This window comes from Dermacentor andersoni, chromosome 4 (assembly GCF_023375885.2).
Source record: "Dermacentor andersoni chromosome 4, qqDerAnde1_hic_scaffold, whole genome shotgun sequence".
Taxonomy (NCBI): domain Eukaryota; kingdom Metazoa; phylum Arthropoda; class Arachnida; order Ixodida; family Ixodidae; genus Dermacentor; species Dermacentor andersoni.
In genome coordinates this window covers 81,815,970-81,834,119 of record NC_092817.1, presented here as the reverse complement: position 1 = coordinate 81,834,119, position 18,150 = coordinate 81,815,970, and the positions used below count along the sequence as shown (strand labels likewise).

Sequence of the window (18,150 nt, the reverse complement as noted above, 5' to 3'; positions counted from 1 at the left end):
CTGGACAGGCAAAGCAGAAGGGTGGGTCTAAAAATTAATTCGCAGAAAACTAAAGTAATGTTTAACAGTCTCGGAAGAGAACAGCAGTTTACGATAGGTAGCAAGGCATTGGAAGTGGTAAGGGAATACATCTACTTAGGGCAGGCAGTGACCGCGGAAGCGGATCATGAAACTGAAATAATCAGAAGAATAAAAATTGTCTGGGGTGCCTTTGACAGGCATTCTCAGATCATGAACAGCAGGTTGCCATTATCCCTCAAGAGAAAAGTGTATAACAGCTGTGTCATACCAGTACTCACCTACGGGGCAGAAACCTGCAGGCTTACGAAAAGAGTTCTACCTAAATTGAGGACGACGCAACGAGCTATGGAAAGAAGAATGATGGGTGTAACGTAAGGGATAAGAAGAGAGCAGATTGGCTGAGGGAACAAACGCGAGTTAACTACATCTTAGTTGAAATCAAGAAAAAGAAATGGGCATGGGCAGGGCATGTAATGAGGAGGGAAGATAACCGATGGTCATTAAGGGTTACGGGCTGGATTCCAAGAGAAGGCAAGGGTAGCAGGGGACGGCAGAAAGTTAGGTGGACGGATGAGATTAAGAAGTTTGCAGGGACAACATGGCCACAATTAGTACATGACCGGGAGAGAGAGAGAAAAAAAAGCAAGGATAGGAAAGGCAGGGAGGTCAACCAGAAGAGCATCCGGTTTGCTACCCTACACTGGGTGTGGGGGAAAGGGGAATAGAAAGAGGAAAAGCGTATAAAGTGAGCACTGAGTGCGTGTGGGCGGGACAATATGCACAGGGACACTGTAAACGGTCTCGTAAGCCGGTGCACTTCAAGTATTGCACTAATGCAATACCGGGGTAATTGGAGAAGTATGGGAGAGGCCTTTGCCCTGCAGTGGGCGTAACCAGGCTGCTGCTGCTGCTGCTGCTGCTGCTGCTGCTGCTGATGATGATGATGATTATGATGATGATGATAACGACGACGACGACGGCACTCTACATTAAAAAAAGCATAATTGATTTTCCTGGGGGAGCGACAGGGGCCGTAGTATAGGCGGGGCCTGCTCTGCTGTACTTTTCAGGAGCATTCTTGAGCGGTCCTGTTTGAGTGAAATAAACACACAGCGCCTTAGCAACCACGCTTGAACGCGATTGCCTTATGTCCCGCTGTGAGGATTATTGGCTTTACGTCTCGTCCGCGTTAGGTTAGGTTACGTTACGTTAGCGTAAAAGACGTTAGGGTGCCGCGGTGTATTCTCAGCGGTTACGCCGTGCGGATTATTGTCTTTGCGTCTCGGTCACGTTATGTTATGTTACGTTAGGTTACCGTTAGATTAGGTTGTGTTACGTTAACGTCGCGTTACGCTAGGTTAGCGTAAAAGCCGTTAGAGCGGTGTGGCGTATTCTCACAATGGTTCCGCCGTGAGCATTATTGTCTTTCTGTCTAGGCCCCGTTAGGTTAGGTTAACGTTAGATTAGGTTAGCGTAAAATCCGTTAGGGGGCGCTGCGTATTCTCGTCGCCGGCGCCCTTTCAGTCACTCCCGTTTAACAATGGTTGCTAATGGCTTGGTAAACGGTTCTCTCGCTGTACCGGTGCCCCAAGTATGAGTATAACAGTGCTGCATAATGGTAGCCCTAGGGGCTATCATTATGCAGCACTGTTCTACTAGGACCGGCCTGTTCTACGGTCCCTACTGCTTCCACGGAAACATCTGTGATGTTGTCACCTGTTTCACCGTGCCGGCAGCCAGCTTCCAAGCGTCAACAAACTCACTCCGCAATGCTGGTACGCCTAAAACAAACGCCCACAACACGCGCTAACTTCTCCTGCGTAGTGCCTAGACAGAGTCATATATTCAAGGAGTAAGAGCCCCTACATTTTCTCTCTCACACCCGCGCTTACTGGCGCATGCGCGCTAACGTCCGGCATCTCCGCAAGTGACACGCTCCGCTGTGCCTACTAGCAATTGTAAAGTCGCACCGAGAAACGGAATGAGTCATCGTACGTTGACGCCAACGCGCTTGTTTTCTACCTTGAGACAACATACGCGACCTACTAGTGGTGTTTAGCGCACGTTCTCGGCCACGTTATCGCTATCTCGCGAAACGCAAGTGACTCAGTCCGACTCGGCTGGCTGAGAAACGCCGAATATCACTGACAGCGTTGCGCGCGCCAGAGGTATCCGCTTGCGCGACGCAAGCGCCGGCGCTGCCATCACTTGTTCACTTCGCTGCATATCCGCACCGCGTGAGAAAATTTCAAGGCACCGCCTTGTGTACATTTCTTTCTATAGAGAGACGCCGTTGTCATGACTTCTGATTGTGCGAAAAGGCATTAATCTTCATTACAATACAAACGCAGCAGTGAAAAGTGGACAACGCCGCAGAAATTTTGCTATGTTCAACCAATATTATTTTATATAAACGCGTTCTTTTAAAAAATGATGACCCAAAACACAAATGCCAACACCACCCGAGAGCGATGGAAACAATATGAGCACGCATAATGAACAAAAGATTTTCATGGCGCCAAACGACGGGGAAAATGTGGCGATACGCATTCCTCTAGGCCGCCATTGCATATGACTGCTCATTAGCATAATTCGCGCGGCTCGTCTCACCAAAAATTATGGCGGAAATTATCTGCAATGGCAGCTCAGTGCAACATCACGAAACATCAAATTAAAGTTTAGGAAACGGCCCTTCCTGTGACGCTCCCCACGGCATATTCCTTCAGTCAATCAGCAAGCTGACATTGCGCCTATCTTGGATCGCCACCACATATTCGCGATATTGTAGATGCACTGCAAGGGCTTTTGTACGCTGCTGCTCACTTTTTTTCTCGAAGCGCTAACGTCGCAATATAGCTGCCACGGACCAAAAAAATGTATTAGTCGATAACATTTGCAGCTCCACGTCACGTTTCGTCATCTTGATGAAAACGCAAAATTGCATTTTGCAAAACTTCCATTTCGCGGCACAAATTTCAAGGCACGTGAGCTCTCAACAGCCAATCAGAGAGCCAAGATGGCGGATAATGGCGGTCGTGCAGCTGCCATGGGTGTCGAGAATAGAGCGTCTAGACAACGAAGCGGAATTTCCAAACATCGTTTTCGTTCTGTAGAAAACTTCTGGCACGATATTTATTTATTTATTTACCTATTATTACTTTTTTTAATTCATGGTCTTCTGATTTCTTTTTCCCTCTCATAAACATTTTACTTTCTAAGCTCCAAAGTTAAAATTGTTAATTCCCTGGTTTTTTTTTTATCCACCTAATTTAAGAACCCGATTCATGGCCAATCCCTCACTGTGGCATGCGCCACAACCACTGAGGTCAACAACAATAGCAACGACAACGATAGTAAAAAGTGAGCGATGGATTCCGGCTCACTACAGGAGTAGCATAAGGGAGATACCACCAGACCACATCTGTCCGAGTAAAAATTAAGCGGTGGCATACGGCAACGCAGCCTTTTAAATGACACTTCGAATCATCGAGTAGGGCATCACTGTTGGTTCCAAGAATAATTTAGATACTTAAAGTCCGTAGATTTTTCTCAAGAGAGACGTTTGTTGTCTTCGGTAAAAGAAAACTGCTTATATCTAGCCGCCATGATATGCGCAGTTGCCGGCAGTGCAGATGTCACCGGACCATTTAAAGAGGCTCGTGCTAGAGAATCAGCTGTTTCATTAAGATGATGATAATCATTATAATGATGATGATCCCGATGACGGTCATATTTTATGGCTCGTACCCACTAAGGTGGATAGGCCAAGAATCGGGCGGCAGGAGGTAGGTCAAGAAAATTCTTATTTTAGAAGGAGAAACTCAATGTAAAAGGCAAAACAAAATGAGATACCAAAATGACGAGACTAGTATGCGAATGAGCAGTCAGACTAACTGGAGGGAGAACTTTAGAAGAGGTTATAATCAATGAGAGAATAAATACAATGGTAATAAAGAATGTGGAGAAGCCAATTTCACTGAAATTAATGTTAATCTGATAGGTAGAATAAAGCTACAATAATTAGCAGAGTAGTCGTTCTGTTTCAGTTTAAAAGAATCAAACATTAAGATGAGACATCAACGGGACTGGATGGAACCAACTTCCTCTTTTTCCTCTTTTCATTAGATGTTTAGCTTCTCCTTTCCAGTTTTAGGGGGACGAATGGTTGCTTTGCATGACGTTAATTTTGTATGTATGAACTGCTCGCTTTCCTGCCGTTGGATACAACAGTTCGGTGCTCGCAATACTGTGTAAAGAGTGTATAATTCCTGCACATATACCATTTGCTTAATGAAAGAAAGAAAGAAAGAAAGAAAGAAAGAAAAGGTAAAAAGAAAAGGCAATAAGAAAACGTGTGACAACGCAGTGATGAGCGTGTCCGGCTCTCGTGTGCATGCTGATGCATTGACGTTTCTTTTTTAAATTTTTTTCCCTTCTATTGTTTCGTCTTATGTGGATAGCGAAGATCAGTATGAGAAAGCAGCCTGGTGTCGATAAAACAACGTCGACGATGTCAGTGGTCACCGTCAGAGTAACTAAGTGAACGGACAAGGCAAACCAAATTTCGATCACTTAACTGCTGTCGCAGTAAAAGAACAAAACTAATTTTGCAATTATAATGGCCACGGTGTGTCAAAGGATTCAGGACCCTGTGATGACAGCTGAGGAGGCATTGCGAGAGAGGCACTCTTGCTTCAATACTGTTTCTTTTTCTTCTTGTGTGTGCTAGTGCTCGGGCGTGCTAAAGTTCTTTTCATTTTTTCTTTTTAATTAGATTTTTATTTTATTTATTTATCTTTTTTACGTATATTTATGCTCCCTATGTAAGTTGAATGAAGTCGCCGGATGTGTGCTGCTTCCAAGCTCTCCGGTTTGGCCCCATTTAACCCTACCTACTTTCATGAGAAGCGTATAAGGACCACCTCTGTGTTGCGAGTGTATGCAACGTCACTACTTATGGGACTTTTTTTGTACCATCAGCCGGGTTGACTCTGCTGGTATAGCGTTTTCCTGTCGAAATACAGATGCACCTGAAGGACATTTATTATCAAGGTGAATGTCAGCCAGGTTGATATCCCCCTTTGATTAGGTGTTTAGGTTCTCATTTCTTGTTTTCAGTGCAATGAAGGGTGTTGCTTTGTATGAAGTTGATTTTTTTATGTACCGTACTGCTGGCTGTCCTGTCATTCGTTATGACCGTCTGGTGCTTACAATAGTGTAAATATTTCCTGTACATACACCAGTTTACTAATTGTAAGAAATACATTGAAAGATAGAAAAAGAAAGACAGTGTTTATGAGGTGGAATCCTGGATTGCAAGTATGTTGGTTGTAAGTTCGAATCGTCGCGGCACGGTGAGAATTTTCTTCGTAATTTTCTCACAGAGGATTGTATGAGTCCAACAACGGACGGCGGCGGACATCAAAGCTACCACGGGAGTGAGCCAATAATAGCTATCCCTGTAAAAAATAAAAATATTGAATAAATAAATAAAGAGAGCGTAAGTGTAGGGATTTCGGTACTCATTATGGTTCTTCCAGCGCTTTCGCCGCAGGCCATGTTCTACGTATCCGCATAAATTTAAAGCCTCGCGAACGGCTGAAATGCGTAGTCGTATTCATCTGTAAATGATACACAACTTATGCTGTGAAACGGACATTTTAGCCTTCACCATGCCCAAAATCGGCTACAAGCCGACTGCACATCGCACTCTCGTGTATTAATTATGTGTAACAGGCGTTCTGCTTTCTTTATGGTCACATTTCAATTTCCATTGATGGTGCTTGTACTAAGAGTCCGTGATAATATAGCCAATGACAAATCCCCCTCGCCCAAGCTGCAATGTTATTTGCCGCAATCGGACTCGCTCGTCAACTCATGTCAAAAGTCGTGCGGTTTTTTAGGCACTCATTCAATTTGGCAACTTACACCCATTCCATGGTAATTTGTTGAGGCGAAAATATTGAAGACTTACAGGCTCTGTTCAGGCACTGCATTTCCTTGTTTGCTTGTTGTTCTTTTGCCTTTTGTTAGTGGTTCATACCCACTTCCACTGGAAGCCCTTTTTTTTCTATCTTCTTGTGTCATTTTCTTCCTTTATTTCAATGCCATATGACAATAAACGACGGGAAAGCGTTAATGGCAAGGTCATGGTATTGAGTGCAAAGTAGAGATCTAAGATTTCCGGAAATTTTGAAGCCGTAAGAAAATTCCACGAAATAAAAAAAAAATAGTTTTTCCACTAGATTTTTGAAGCACTGTAAGAACACGTTTTCTTAGCGTACGTAAGTGAAAGAAAAGTAAAAAAAAAAGATTGGAGGACGCTTCGCCTTTAACAGTGGAACGCGATAGCATTCAAAGATCCCTGACTGCTTCTCACGCTTGCCGGCAATTGCAGTTATGCAAACGTAATGTTTACCGGGAAACGCTGGCGGCCAACGCTGTGCACGAAAGCGAGCTTTCTGGTAGAAACGCGGCCTCTTGCGTGGGCCACGATTCGGCGGAGGCGAGCGTTATCTGGAGGTGTTGCAGGGAACCGGGCGCGCCGCTTTATGGCCTTTGAGATTTTGCGCCCGCGCGCGCAAATCTCGGAGACCATGGGCGCTCTATGAATGGCAGAAACGCTGGAAAAGGGGTGCGTTTTGAGTTTCCGCACAACCGAATTATGTTTTCTCGTATATTCAAATTACATTCCGACGCCATCATGTCTGTAGATTGTGCGTAGTAGTATTTTACGATTTTTCGGACGTATTTCACTTTGAGAAATTCAATTAATGCAGCAACTTCCTTGCGCTACATGGAGGGCCTGCGTGGTCGGATATGCGTGGTCCGAAACGAATGTTTGCCAAAGCGATGGTCGACGCTGGACGCCGACGCGGGATTTTCTGGTACACGGGGGCGCTAGCGCGTAAAAAAAAAAATTAAGAAAAAGAAAATTTCGCAATACGGTTACGGTTGTGTAACGCGCGAATGTTTAAGCGTTACCGGTGGTGTGGGCTGAGGCGTTTTCCCTCCCGGATACCGAGCTCGCCGAATCGCTTGAGGGCCTGAAAGTCCTGCTTTTTCCAGGACATCTCAGCATAAGAAAATATTTTATAGCCTTCTCGTTTAAGTTATTTCCCTCATCTACGATGCTCGAGTGCTCGCCGGCTTTCTACAAACCCGAAGGCACAGTTGTTTGTCTGCCTGCTTATCACCGTCTCTTGACATAACGGTCCCAGGTGTACTGGAGGTGCTTGGGTACTTTCGTTTATTCTTAGATGGAAAGAAGAAGAAGAAAAAAGCGAAGGGCAATATACTCAAACCCAGTGGCCAAGCGTGTGTGTGTTTGTGTGTGCATAACTATACGAGGTGTCGTTGTCGCAGCCCCCCCCCCCCCCCTCCCTCCCGCCACCAGCCCGCGCTGACAGGTCCGCGGAAGCGCGAACCGTCTCGTTCGCGGCGCGGAAGCCGTGCCCTTGACAATGCACGGATGCTGTCAAGACAGCCGGCGCTTTCGCAGGCGGCGAGAGGAAAGAAGGGGGAAAGGGCCCCTCGTTGAGAGAATGTGGGTCGCTTTCCCCGCTGCGGGCCCTATTTTTGGGCCTCCGCTCGCGCGTCTCCGAGGAAACGAGGTCACGCCGCCGACGGAGGTGGTCGACCCGGTGCCGCGGGCTCCGTGACGACCAGGAACCGGTGCGGATGTGCCACGGGTGCTGCTCGATTGCCGCTGCCGGTCACTCCTTTTGTCCGCGAGGAAAGGGGACGCGCCTTTCTTCGAGAAGAACGACGAAAGGAGGCGAGAGTGGTTCGGCCGAGTTCCGGCACTCCACGGTGCGGGATTTCCAAGCCCACCCGAGTGGGCGTGGGTTTGTTTGAAGTGCGCGAGTGGCGGTAAAAATCTTCCAGTGTAGCTTCCTCTGGAAGAGCGAGACGGAGGGAAGGTGAAGGGTTGAAAGGCTAAGCGTGTGCACGGAGGAAAAGACGGAATGAGCACGCGCCCGTCTGGCGTGATTCTTACGGCGCGAGATATTCGCGGGTGTTTCGAGTCGGGTCGAATGGGTGCGAAAGCGGAAGGTGCCGGCTGTGCGACACGAATGCCATCAAGACCACCGCTTCACATAGCGAAGTAGATTATATGAAATTATATGATTATATGTGGTAGGCACATATGAACACGAATAAATAATATTAACGCCACAATTAGACGCAGTAAGAAATCTAATAATTACATTTATGCAAAACAACAAAAAAGTATGGATGTCTTAAACGGCATCGTATCTTATTCCAGTCGCAAGCGAGGAGCGAACTGTTTGGAGATATTGTGCGGAAGAAAACAGGACAATAATCCGTTTACTCGGCCCTTAAGGTGGCTAGTGGCTAGTAGTAGTGGCTAGTAAGGTGGCAGTGCGGAAATGGCGCACAGCTTAATTGTGCCGGGCCTTCGTTCCCGTAAGCAGAAGATGAACGAAAAATCATCGGGAATTGTCACTTCAGGGGGATACTATGTATACTAACATTCAGTATGTTTTTGTTTGTAGATTTAGTGCACAATGTGTGTCAATTACTGGTGAACAAATAAGGGAATACAAGGGTACGTTGACACTTATCTGCGCAAGCAAAATCATAAACGAAGTTACAGGGTCTGTAGGGCAAGACATTTTCTTTATTTAGTCAGAGATACCCATGGATAAGTCATATTTAAGGCGAAATTCAGCCTTAAGTAGCACGTTGCAATGGCTCATACCCGAAAAAAATCGGCGACTAGTCGAGTGGTCCAAACACTATCATCATCGAATAGAGTGGCAAAAAAAAAAATGACGAGTGGTACAAAAAATATCATCATCGGCAATGGCTCATAAAAAAAAAAAAAAAACTTCATCTGTAATGGCTCATACCCCCCCCCCCCCCCCCTTAAGCAAGCGAAGATGCAATGGCTGAATATGAATGAAGAAACGAAAAAAAGAAGAAAGAACGAAAGAAAACAAGAACGAGAGAAAGAAAGGCAAAGACAGAAAGAACGAAAGTAGACAGCGCATTAGGTGCTCGCATGTGTCGTTGAGGAAACCGACCTACGGCAGAGTACGTTTACTTCCCACTGCAGCTCGTTATGTCTTGCAATAAGTCTGACCCCTCCCTTCGTATAACTTAATGTATTACCACGTGAGCAGCAGGCTTTCGTCTTCACCTGTTACAGGAGTGTAAAATTCCGCCGATTGTTCTCAAACGTGACCGTATGATGGAATTACTGTAGAAAGCAACAACTCCTACAGCATCGGCTCGGAGCAAGACACCAAAACTGTTGCTCCGTGCCGAAAATTTTTGCCGACACTCGAGGTTTCGCATAGCAGCACAGCTGCTCCATGGTGCTGAGAGCTCGGAAAAGCAGTTTTGCAGCAGAAGTGTGTGGCTGCAAGTGGTGGCTACGTATACAAATGTGTTGCACATTATCTGTCACCTACAGTTTCATCACCCCATCAGCAAACGCGCCTCACTGGCGGTTATGTTTTTACTCCCGATGTTTAAACTACCCACGTTTAAAGTGTTTTCATTACGTTCTTGTGGAAATTATAGTCAAAATGTAGACGTGAATTGGCTGATATGCTCTGTGAACAAAAAGAGCCGAACAAGATCATGAACTTTAGGACAGCCTGTCATTATCCGGTTAACGCTTTTCAATATATAGACGAAATTAATAACACTTTCGTACCAATTCCGCATTTTCCGTGCAGCTGTGCTCGAAGAAGCGGAACTCGAAAAGCGAACTGTATACCCACAGGCAGAGACGCATTGCCCCGCTAAACGTTCCTCCTTTCATAAGGGGGCTTATAGCATTCCGCCGGGGAAATCCGTTTCATGGTATGACAACAGCATTGTACAACGAGAAAAGACGCCCTGCGCTTGGCTGCTAAGAAAGTGTGCCCGCACTCAGAGAGGTTCTTCGGCGGATCGCCGAAAGCGCCGGAAAAAGATTGCGGGGCGTTTCGAAAGCGTTGCGCAGGCGGCGGCGGCGGCCCGTATCTCTGCGCACGTGCCCGCCTATATCCACGGCATACGAGCGAGATGGCGCGGTCAGCCAGCAGCGCTCTCGAGTAGCGGAACAGGATACGCATTCCGGCACACTTCCTTCCTCGTGCAGCGCGGACCAGGTATGGACCGGGCACGCCGCTGCGCCGACCGGGAAAACGCCGCCGGCACTCCATTGGGACGGAACCCCGCTGATAGGTGGCGCTACTCTCAATTTTCTTTGCGAGACCGAGACGACGGCTATTTAAGCTGAACGTGTAAGTGAGACTAAAGAAAAAGAAACTAAAAGAAAAGAAAAGACAAACCTGAGACCACTACTACAGTCTATGGCAGACAGGCTCGTTAAACTGCCGGCACATGTCAGGAGCGTTTCACGCACGTCTCTCGGGAGAAGTGTGACAGCTGCTGTGGGTCGCGAATGCTTTCCTCGTGCTTAGGACGAGCGCGCTTGTGGGCTCCTCAAGCGTACGTGCGTTCCTGACCGCGCGTTTATGCATTTATTCGTCCCGGAAGCTAGTCGTGTTTTTGCATGCTGCGCTATTTGGAAATGCACTGAAGAAATACGTGCAGGCCGCCGTCGGAATATACAGCCGAAAACGTTAGGCAGGGTCTAAGGAGCGGACGTCGGACGTTTGAACAGAAGACACACGCTAAGCTGTTACGTGCAGCGGTAAGCGTTAGCTCAGTCTGCAGTCGAGGCAGAAATGCATTTGCGGTGTTCGGTTCCTAAGTCTGTCGACGACAGTGCTTGAACGGATCTGTACATATTACCGCCCTATACTATTCACGCTCGTCGTCAATTGACACAACCATCTCTTCCTTTCCTCCACCAAGTGTAGAGTATAGCAAGCTGGAGAAATGTACCTCAAACCGATGTGTCTGTCTTTCCCGAAATAAATGTTCTCCTCTCCCTTATAGGCTGACAACCACATGTGACCCAGTTATTGATGAGCACCTCTACACGACTCGTACACGCAGCAGTGGTGATAAAGCAGTAAGCACGATCTAAACTCGTTATTGTCGTGCACTTTAATGTTGCTCAATCACCGTTAATACTCTCCGCAATGCGCATCCAAACTTTGTTCCGTTCATTGACGGGCGACTCGAATCGCATGGGGCGCGAACAGCTCGTGACGCGGTCGTCGACATCTGGCTTGCTGCAGGGTCCGCTGCTGCAGCTGACAGGAACGCACCATGGAGCTAGCGCAGCAGGCGTTGACCGTGCTGCTCTGGCCTTTCACCAGCTTCTACCAGACGTACCTATGGTGTACTTCATTCGCAGGTAAGAGATCTAACGCATTTAACTCTGGAGACCGGGACGAGGACATCTTCGGGGCACCTAGATCCCGATTTGCGATAATCGTATCAGTATGAGACGGCATCGTGCGCGGAGTGGCTAACACACTGCGGGCTTGTGTCCTGTTCCGCTTCACTTTCCGCGTTGTCTTGTTCAACTGACTCGCGCTGCACTTCTAAAATGACGGTGCACTGAAGGACGTACTTGTATAGCTTTTGGATTTGCTAAACTTTCCTTAAGGGAAGCTCTCGCGCGGAGCAATTGCTGGCATGTCTTGCAAGCCAATAAGATCTTGCACCGAAGTCTTGCCGAAGTCGCGAATTTGTTGCCTAACAATAAGCTCCGTGCGTGTTTCATAACAGCAAGCAATGACACTGTTGTCGACGATTGGGAGGAAACGATCATATCAGTAAGAAAACGCCGATCTTCAAAGGTAGCGTTTTCGCAGAACGCCTTTATACGAGCATTTCTCAAGTGTCAATGTTGCTTTCTTTTTTTTCCGGCAAAAAGTGGGGTGTGAATGCGTGCCATCATTGTACGTCATCTTATAAGCGCAAGTGCGAGGTTTCATAAGTGGATGCACAATTCTGTAGACTGCAATTATACTGAGCACCCAAAGCGGAAAAAGCAAAAAAAAAAAAAAAAAAAAAACAGTCGTATTACGCACCACATTTAGTTCCACCAAGAGTTTGTGAAGATGACTTTTGTAAAGTTCACGTAAACGATGCTACGATTTCAAATAGACTGCATAATCTAATACGTCACACTTCACAGCTTTAGACGACCTAACAAATGCCGATTATTGTAATCTGATACCAGTATATTGTGCGGAATTTCCGCAGTAATAAACATCGGGCTTCATTTCCTCCCTGAAATGTACCAATGTCTGACAATTTTTGTTTTGAAATTGTAGCTGTAGATAACAATTCTGCTTCCTTAGGAGCTGTAATGGTTTTCTCTCTTCAGTGCAACAAATTTCATCGTAAGTGGTTAAGCGATCGCCTATGAAGGCATTTCTGCATTTTACATGGTTTTAATATGAGAAACCGGAGATGGAACCTGGCTAAAGTTTCCTTTTAATTATTGTTACTTGGGTGAGTGCAATATTCAAAATTTATTATATCATTCAAGGCACCGGTTTTGGAGGAGAATTTATATTTTTCTTTTTCAGTACAGTTATACTTGATCGAGGTGGTCTCTTCCTTACGCTGTCTTTGTATTTCCTACACCAGCTTAGGTGAAAGATTCATTGCTCGTAAAGAAGTGGGGCGTTATTTTGTCTTCGTTTTCCGAAGGAGATATTCGGAGGCCATGTTCGAAGCCCAATTTCTCGGAATGCTTGTATTTCATTAAATATTACAATTCTAACACGCCTAACTAGCTTTGAGGATGTTGCCACGCTAGCAAACGCATATGCTGCTGTGCGCCGGCGCAGATCGGCGGACGGAGAACTGGCTGCTCGTCAAGTCACCGATCCCGATGTTGCTCATCATCGCTGCCTACCTGTGCGTGGTTCGGTACGGGCCCCGCATCATGGCTTCGAGGCCGCCCTTCCAATTGAAGCCCTTTCTTGTCATCTACAACTTCACGGTCGCCGCACTCAACCTGTATATCGCCATAGAGGTATGAGCGGTGCTTACCACTACTTCTGCTTGCGAATGCGAGTTATGCTTAGTGCCCGCGCTGGTTCGTGAAGCCTCTTGTCTGGAGCTTCCTGTGTGTCATATGTGCCTCCGAGATATATACTCGCACAAAATTTCGCTTGCGATGACAAGTTATAGTTAGTGCTTGCATCGGTTCGTGTCTTCTTGTCTGAAGCCGTTCGTGCGTCAGATGTGTAATCACGCAAGAACACACAAATGTCCGTGGTGGTGGAGGGGGGGGGGGGGGGGGACTCCGAAAATGTGGGCACCAATATCTCGGAGGCAAAGGCTGTCATTCGCGAAATGATGGCAGGTAGCGGCACCACAAAACGCCACATCAAACATAGAGGCTTCACCAAGCCATGTAGTATATCTGCGCCTTGCTTGCGTAAATTAGGCATCGTGCACATGAAACATTGATAGATGAATAAGAGTAGTTACATCAGCAGCGCCATGTACAAAGCAGACAAGAACTTGATCGCAAGCCCTCTCAATAACAGTTTATGCGAAAAGTTTTCAGCTGAATTTCTTTTTTTCATGTGGTCTGATTGATTGAGCGACTGGTGGCAATGTAATAAGATGTGTGAGCAGCTGTTACCTTAAATGTTGAATGATCACAGTACGACAATATATGAGGTGAAGTAAACACACTGCATTGATGAGGCAGTTTCACTATAGCACCAGTGAACAGGGAATAACGTAACAAAGAAAAAAGAAATGACAACAAAAATAAAGATATATGGAGTATCTGCTAAGTTTGTAAAACATGATACAAAGGCTTGTTTTGTATTTAGGACACTGATTAACCAAGGGAAGTTAGGTAAAAGCGAAATCATACCAACACGTGCTTAAAATAGAACAAGAGAAAGGATACTGAAGACAAACAGCGCAGTGTGTGGTTTAATGTGACTTTCTATGCCGTTCTGTCTGCGCTACAGCAAAGTAGAAAGCGCCCTACCAACATGCCCATATGGCTACACTCATGTAGAGACCACGTCGCCTTGCAATGAAAAACGTCGCTTGCTTGATGTGGCCTGCACGCGAAGTTTTGTAGAGCAGGTATTATGTAACCGTGCACCAAATTTTGTGGCCGTCTTGCGTGCTGGAAAGCCGTCGCCCATTGAGCTTCAAGGATTGCGCAAACGGTTATGTTGTTGGTGCATCATCATGGGTAATAAGAGCCAAAAAGAAAAAAAAAGCACAACCACTGTTAAAATTTAGTGCAACTTTTTCAGAACAAGAGCACTAGAAGTTCGCTAGCGATTTCCTCAGACGACTGAGAGTCGGGTGGGAGTAGTCTTCACGAGTTGCTTGCAGATAATGTCGCCGCGTATTCTTGCTTCAGGTCCAGACGCCCAGGTTGCTCGGAAGGATCGACCGGTGGTTTTCAATGCCCCAATGCCGCTATACATATCAGGGATGTTGTAAGGGACAGCTGATCATTTAAGCTTTTTTTCTTTCTTTCTTTCTTCTTTTTTTTTTCAAGCCCACTTCTAAATATCAGCACGCCAACGTTTTATTGGCGGAGCCAATACAGGCGCCGCACATGGGAAGTTTGTGGCGTGAGTTTATAGATTCTTTTTCTCGGCGATCTCGTGGATTCCGCCATGTTTGATCTCATGGTGACGCGCCCATTGCTTGCTTCAGCTGTCTTCGTTGCTACCATGTTTACAATGGATGTGCATCAGGCCGGTGCGGCTCAGCAAACCTCTGTTTTGACGGATATCGTAGACGGCGACTATAGGTGTACAACACGAAGCTTCGGCCATAGCTTCAGAACTTATTACGCCTTGTCCAAATGGCGCGAGCGGCGTTTACGGTGATCGCATTAAAAACGGGGCTAGAAATGTATTCCAAGCTGTCCAAACCTTCCGCTTATGCATTAAATGAGGATCGGTGAGTTCTGCTCTTCCTTCTTTATTTGACCAACACTTTTAATTAGCGGTTTGTCGTGTTCTTGACTCAGTAATGTTCCTTGCTGCGGTCGCTATCTGATTGTTAATTTTCTACCTAATTGCTCGCGGTTGTGCCCAACTGCGATAGGTATGTCCTTGTTGCACACAAAGCCTGGGACGTAGATGTGTTTTTTTTTACATTGTAATAGCTTGTAGCAAAGTTCTATTATCGCTACTCGCTTACCCTGTGCACCGTCACGAAACGCTTAGCTTCGAACATTCGTGTGCTGTCGATTAATGGTTGTCATAACCCATATTTCGGCGCATTGATTCAAGTGTGTGACCATTCGCTTACCATTGATACGTTGGCGATAGAGTGAACGTAAGTTAGCGCGCACGTTGGGTTGGATGCGTGTAGCTAACGTGCTATAAATATATTATATATATATATATATATATATATATATATATATATATATATATATATATATATATATATATATATAACTAATTACTATATATATATATGTCAGAAAGCGGCGCTGCTCCCTAGTAACGAGCGCTATTCACTCTTGCCGACTTTCTGGTGTTGAGGTAATTTCTTTCGATGTTAGCGATACAGCCTTAGCGAATGAGTGAACTTTTTTATTCTCACGGAAAGTCGCGCACTGAGAAGGGTGACCGGCAACACAGGCAGTATTTTGTAAAGCAGCGGTACCGTGGACTTGGTCAGGCACGTTCATTCCATTCCTTAACAAACCTGTCACTATTTTAGCAGCCAACTACTGTTCACGTCTTCCCTCTAGCGCTCCAGATTTTGCAGCCTGAATGGAACATAATGCGTTAGCGAACACCCTGTTGCATTTCCGACAGCTGATGGCACAGAAGCAGGGCAGTAGTCGTGAAGGTTTCGTATTCGTGCGCTTTAGCTGATGCAGCGTGCGGCGCGTCGCCAAAAGCCCTATGCATCTCTTTCCTCTAGAGCAAACTGCTGTACGAAAAGTGTCTATACGTAAAACGAATGACGCCGACTTCGGGATTGCTCCATGCACTTTAAGCTGTTTCAGCACCAGGTACGCACAGAAAGAAATCGTAAACTGTCGAAATGCATTCGAAGGCACCACAAAACGGTTTATGTACATAAACAACACCTTAAACATAACCGTGCATCGTATAATTAACTAACGTAAATTTCCGTGACACTGCCCGATTTTCACTGGCTCCGGGATTGGCCCATGCATACTGGAGCCGGATTTTTGTCAGCTGTAGCGGCTGGTGACTGTTTCGCGCCGTTACGTTTAGGGGACGTTAGGTGTCCGCGCCATGCTTAGATTTCGCGTGTATGGAAGGCGTCGAAGACAAGGTAGAAGCGAATACAAGTATAGGGCACCTGTCGGGCTTGAAGTGTCCGACACCTCGCGCTGTGAGTTGTGGAGTTGCGTGTGGATGTGTAGCGCTGCACAGGGTGTCCCAGCAAACGGTGGCCAATGTTTAAAAATATGCCGAATCATTTTAGAGGGACACGACCAAATTCATGTTGTGGGATATTGTGCGGAGCAAATCACACTATCTTATGGTATCCTGCTTAATTACATATTTACCAATATTAATTAATCAAATCCGAAAGTACGAATATCAGGGCAGAACTTCAACGCGAAAGTTCACAGCAGTGTACCCAATGAGGAAGAAACATCCAATTCATCAGCTTCTAACTTCCTCCTTGTTACGTATAAATTATTCGGTGACCTAAAGAAAGCCCGGGGTGTGCGTGAAATGGCCGATTTTGCGCCGCCGTTGCAGTGCTCTCAAACGTGCCGCGTGTGGACGAACAGTGCATTGAGCCTGGTGTTCTGCTTGGTCTACTTATTGCTATCGTGAATCTTCGCGAGAGAAGCACATCGCTCGCGTCAATCGCACAGTCGACGCATGTGGCGGTACCGCCCTGTCACTTTTTGAGCGGGAACACACAAGGCTAGATGCGCTGTTCCTTCGTACGCGGCACGTTTGAGAGCGCCGCGATTGCGGCGCGAAAACGGGCATTTCACGGGCTTTTAAAAAAATAATAATTTGCGGACATACTATAGGATGCAGAAGAAACGATTACGCAAAATAAGTAGGAAGGTAGGAGTTGCTGAATCAAATGTTTCTTAGAACGTTCTACAACTTTCTCAGGGGAACTTTGGCTCCGAAGTGTATACTTGCGAGCTTGCTTAGCGAATATTAATTGTGCATAAAAAAAAATTAAATTATGGAGTTTTACGTGCCAAAACAACTTTCTGATTATGAGCCACGCCGTAGTGGAGGACTCCGGAAATTTCGACCACCTGGGGTTCTTTAACGTGCACCTAAATCTAAGTACACGGGTGTTTTCGCATTTCGCCCCCATCGAAATGCGGCCGCCGTGGCCGTTAATTGTGCAATAAAGCAGAATAAAGAGAGATCACGTGGCTTGCTCCATACAACATACAGCCAACAACATGCTTTCGGTCGCGTCTTCCTAGAAGTGCTTTGGCGGTGGTAAAAACGTCTTTATTTAAAGCAGAAATCAAATACTCGCCTCCAGTCCTATAGATCGGTCTCCCATTTTTTTCTATGTCGGAGAATCCAGGCCGAAATTGATGATATAGGAGAAGAGCGAATTAAAGTGGGGGCCGTGAACGCACACCCGGAGGCCATTCGGGTCAGTAGGTGATGTCAGCTCTCGAGGAAAGTGCCTTCGGCGGTCGTCTTCTGTGGCAGCGCGCGCTTCCTTGGAATATTTTTAAACCTTGCCTGAAGTGAGCTGGGACACCCTGTATATGCTTTCATAGCGTTGTGTATATTTGAAAAGCGTTGTACAGACTCGCGTAGCGTCGTATCTGGTTGAATAGCGTTGGCCGGCTCCGCTCATACAAGTCGTTCAGGTGCAGCGGTAAGCAAGGCGTAGTTGTCAACTTTTTGATTATTTACATTTTTTTTATTTTTAAGAACTCTTCAAATTCTAAATTCGAACGCTGCCCTCTGCCCGGCGCGTGACCGAATCCGCTCTGTAGCCATAGCCGCTCAGCCGCCGCATCACATCTTGGAAAGCGACGCAAATTTTTGTAGGAAACTCTATGCAGGAAACAAGAGGCCTTAACGAGCGCTTGATGCAGCACCCCACCGCGCAGTCCGCAGCAACCACGTGAAATGTATACTATCGAGCGCGTCCTTTGGAGGGTCGTCAGCGCGTCTGTTTCACAATGCGCTGCGCCCACGCTGCGTTAACTGACAAAGTTATGTTTCGTATACAAGTGGCGCTTGAATAAGC

The 18,150-nt window shown here is 46.3% G+C and overlaps 1 protein-coding gene across 2 annotated transcripts in view; it reads left to right on the top strand.

Annotated features, from left to right (window-relative positions):
* Nucleotides 1–18,150, top strand: part of LOC126536375 (very long chain fatty acid elongase 4-like) — an 81,786-nt gene that overhangs the window by 48,838 nt on the left and 14,798 nt on the right. Inside the window, exons 3-4 of one of the 2 annotated variants that reach the window (XM_050183306.3) lie at nucleotides 11,190–11,308; nucleotides 12,759–12,946. In XM_050183306.3, the coding sequence (XP_050039263.1) occupies nucleotides 11,221–11,308; nucleotides 12,759–12,946 (276 nt within the window). In that variant the 5' untranslated portion in view covers nucleotides 11,190–11,220. Of the gene's footprint in view, nucleotides 1–11,153; nucleotides 11,309–12,758; nucleotides 12,947–18,150 lie in introns of both variants that reach the window. The other variant, XM_055073961.2, reaches the window with a different exon arrangement.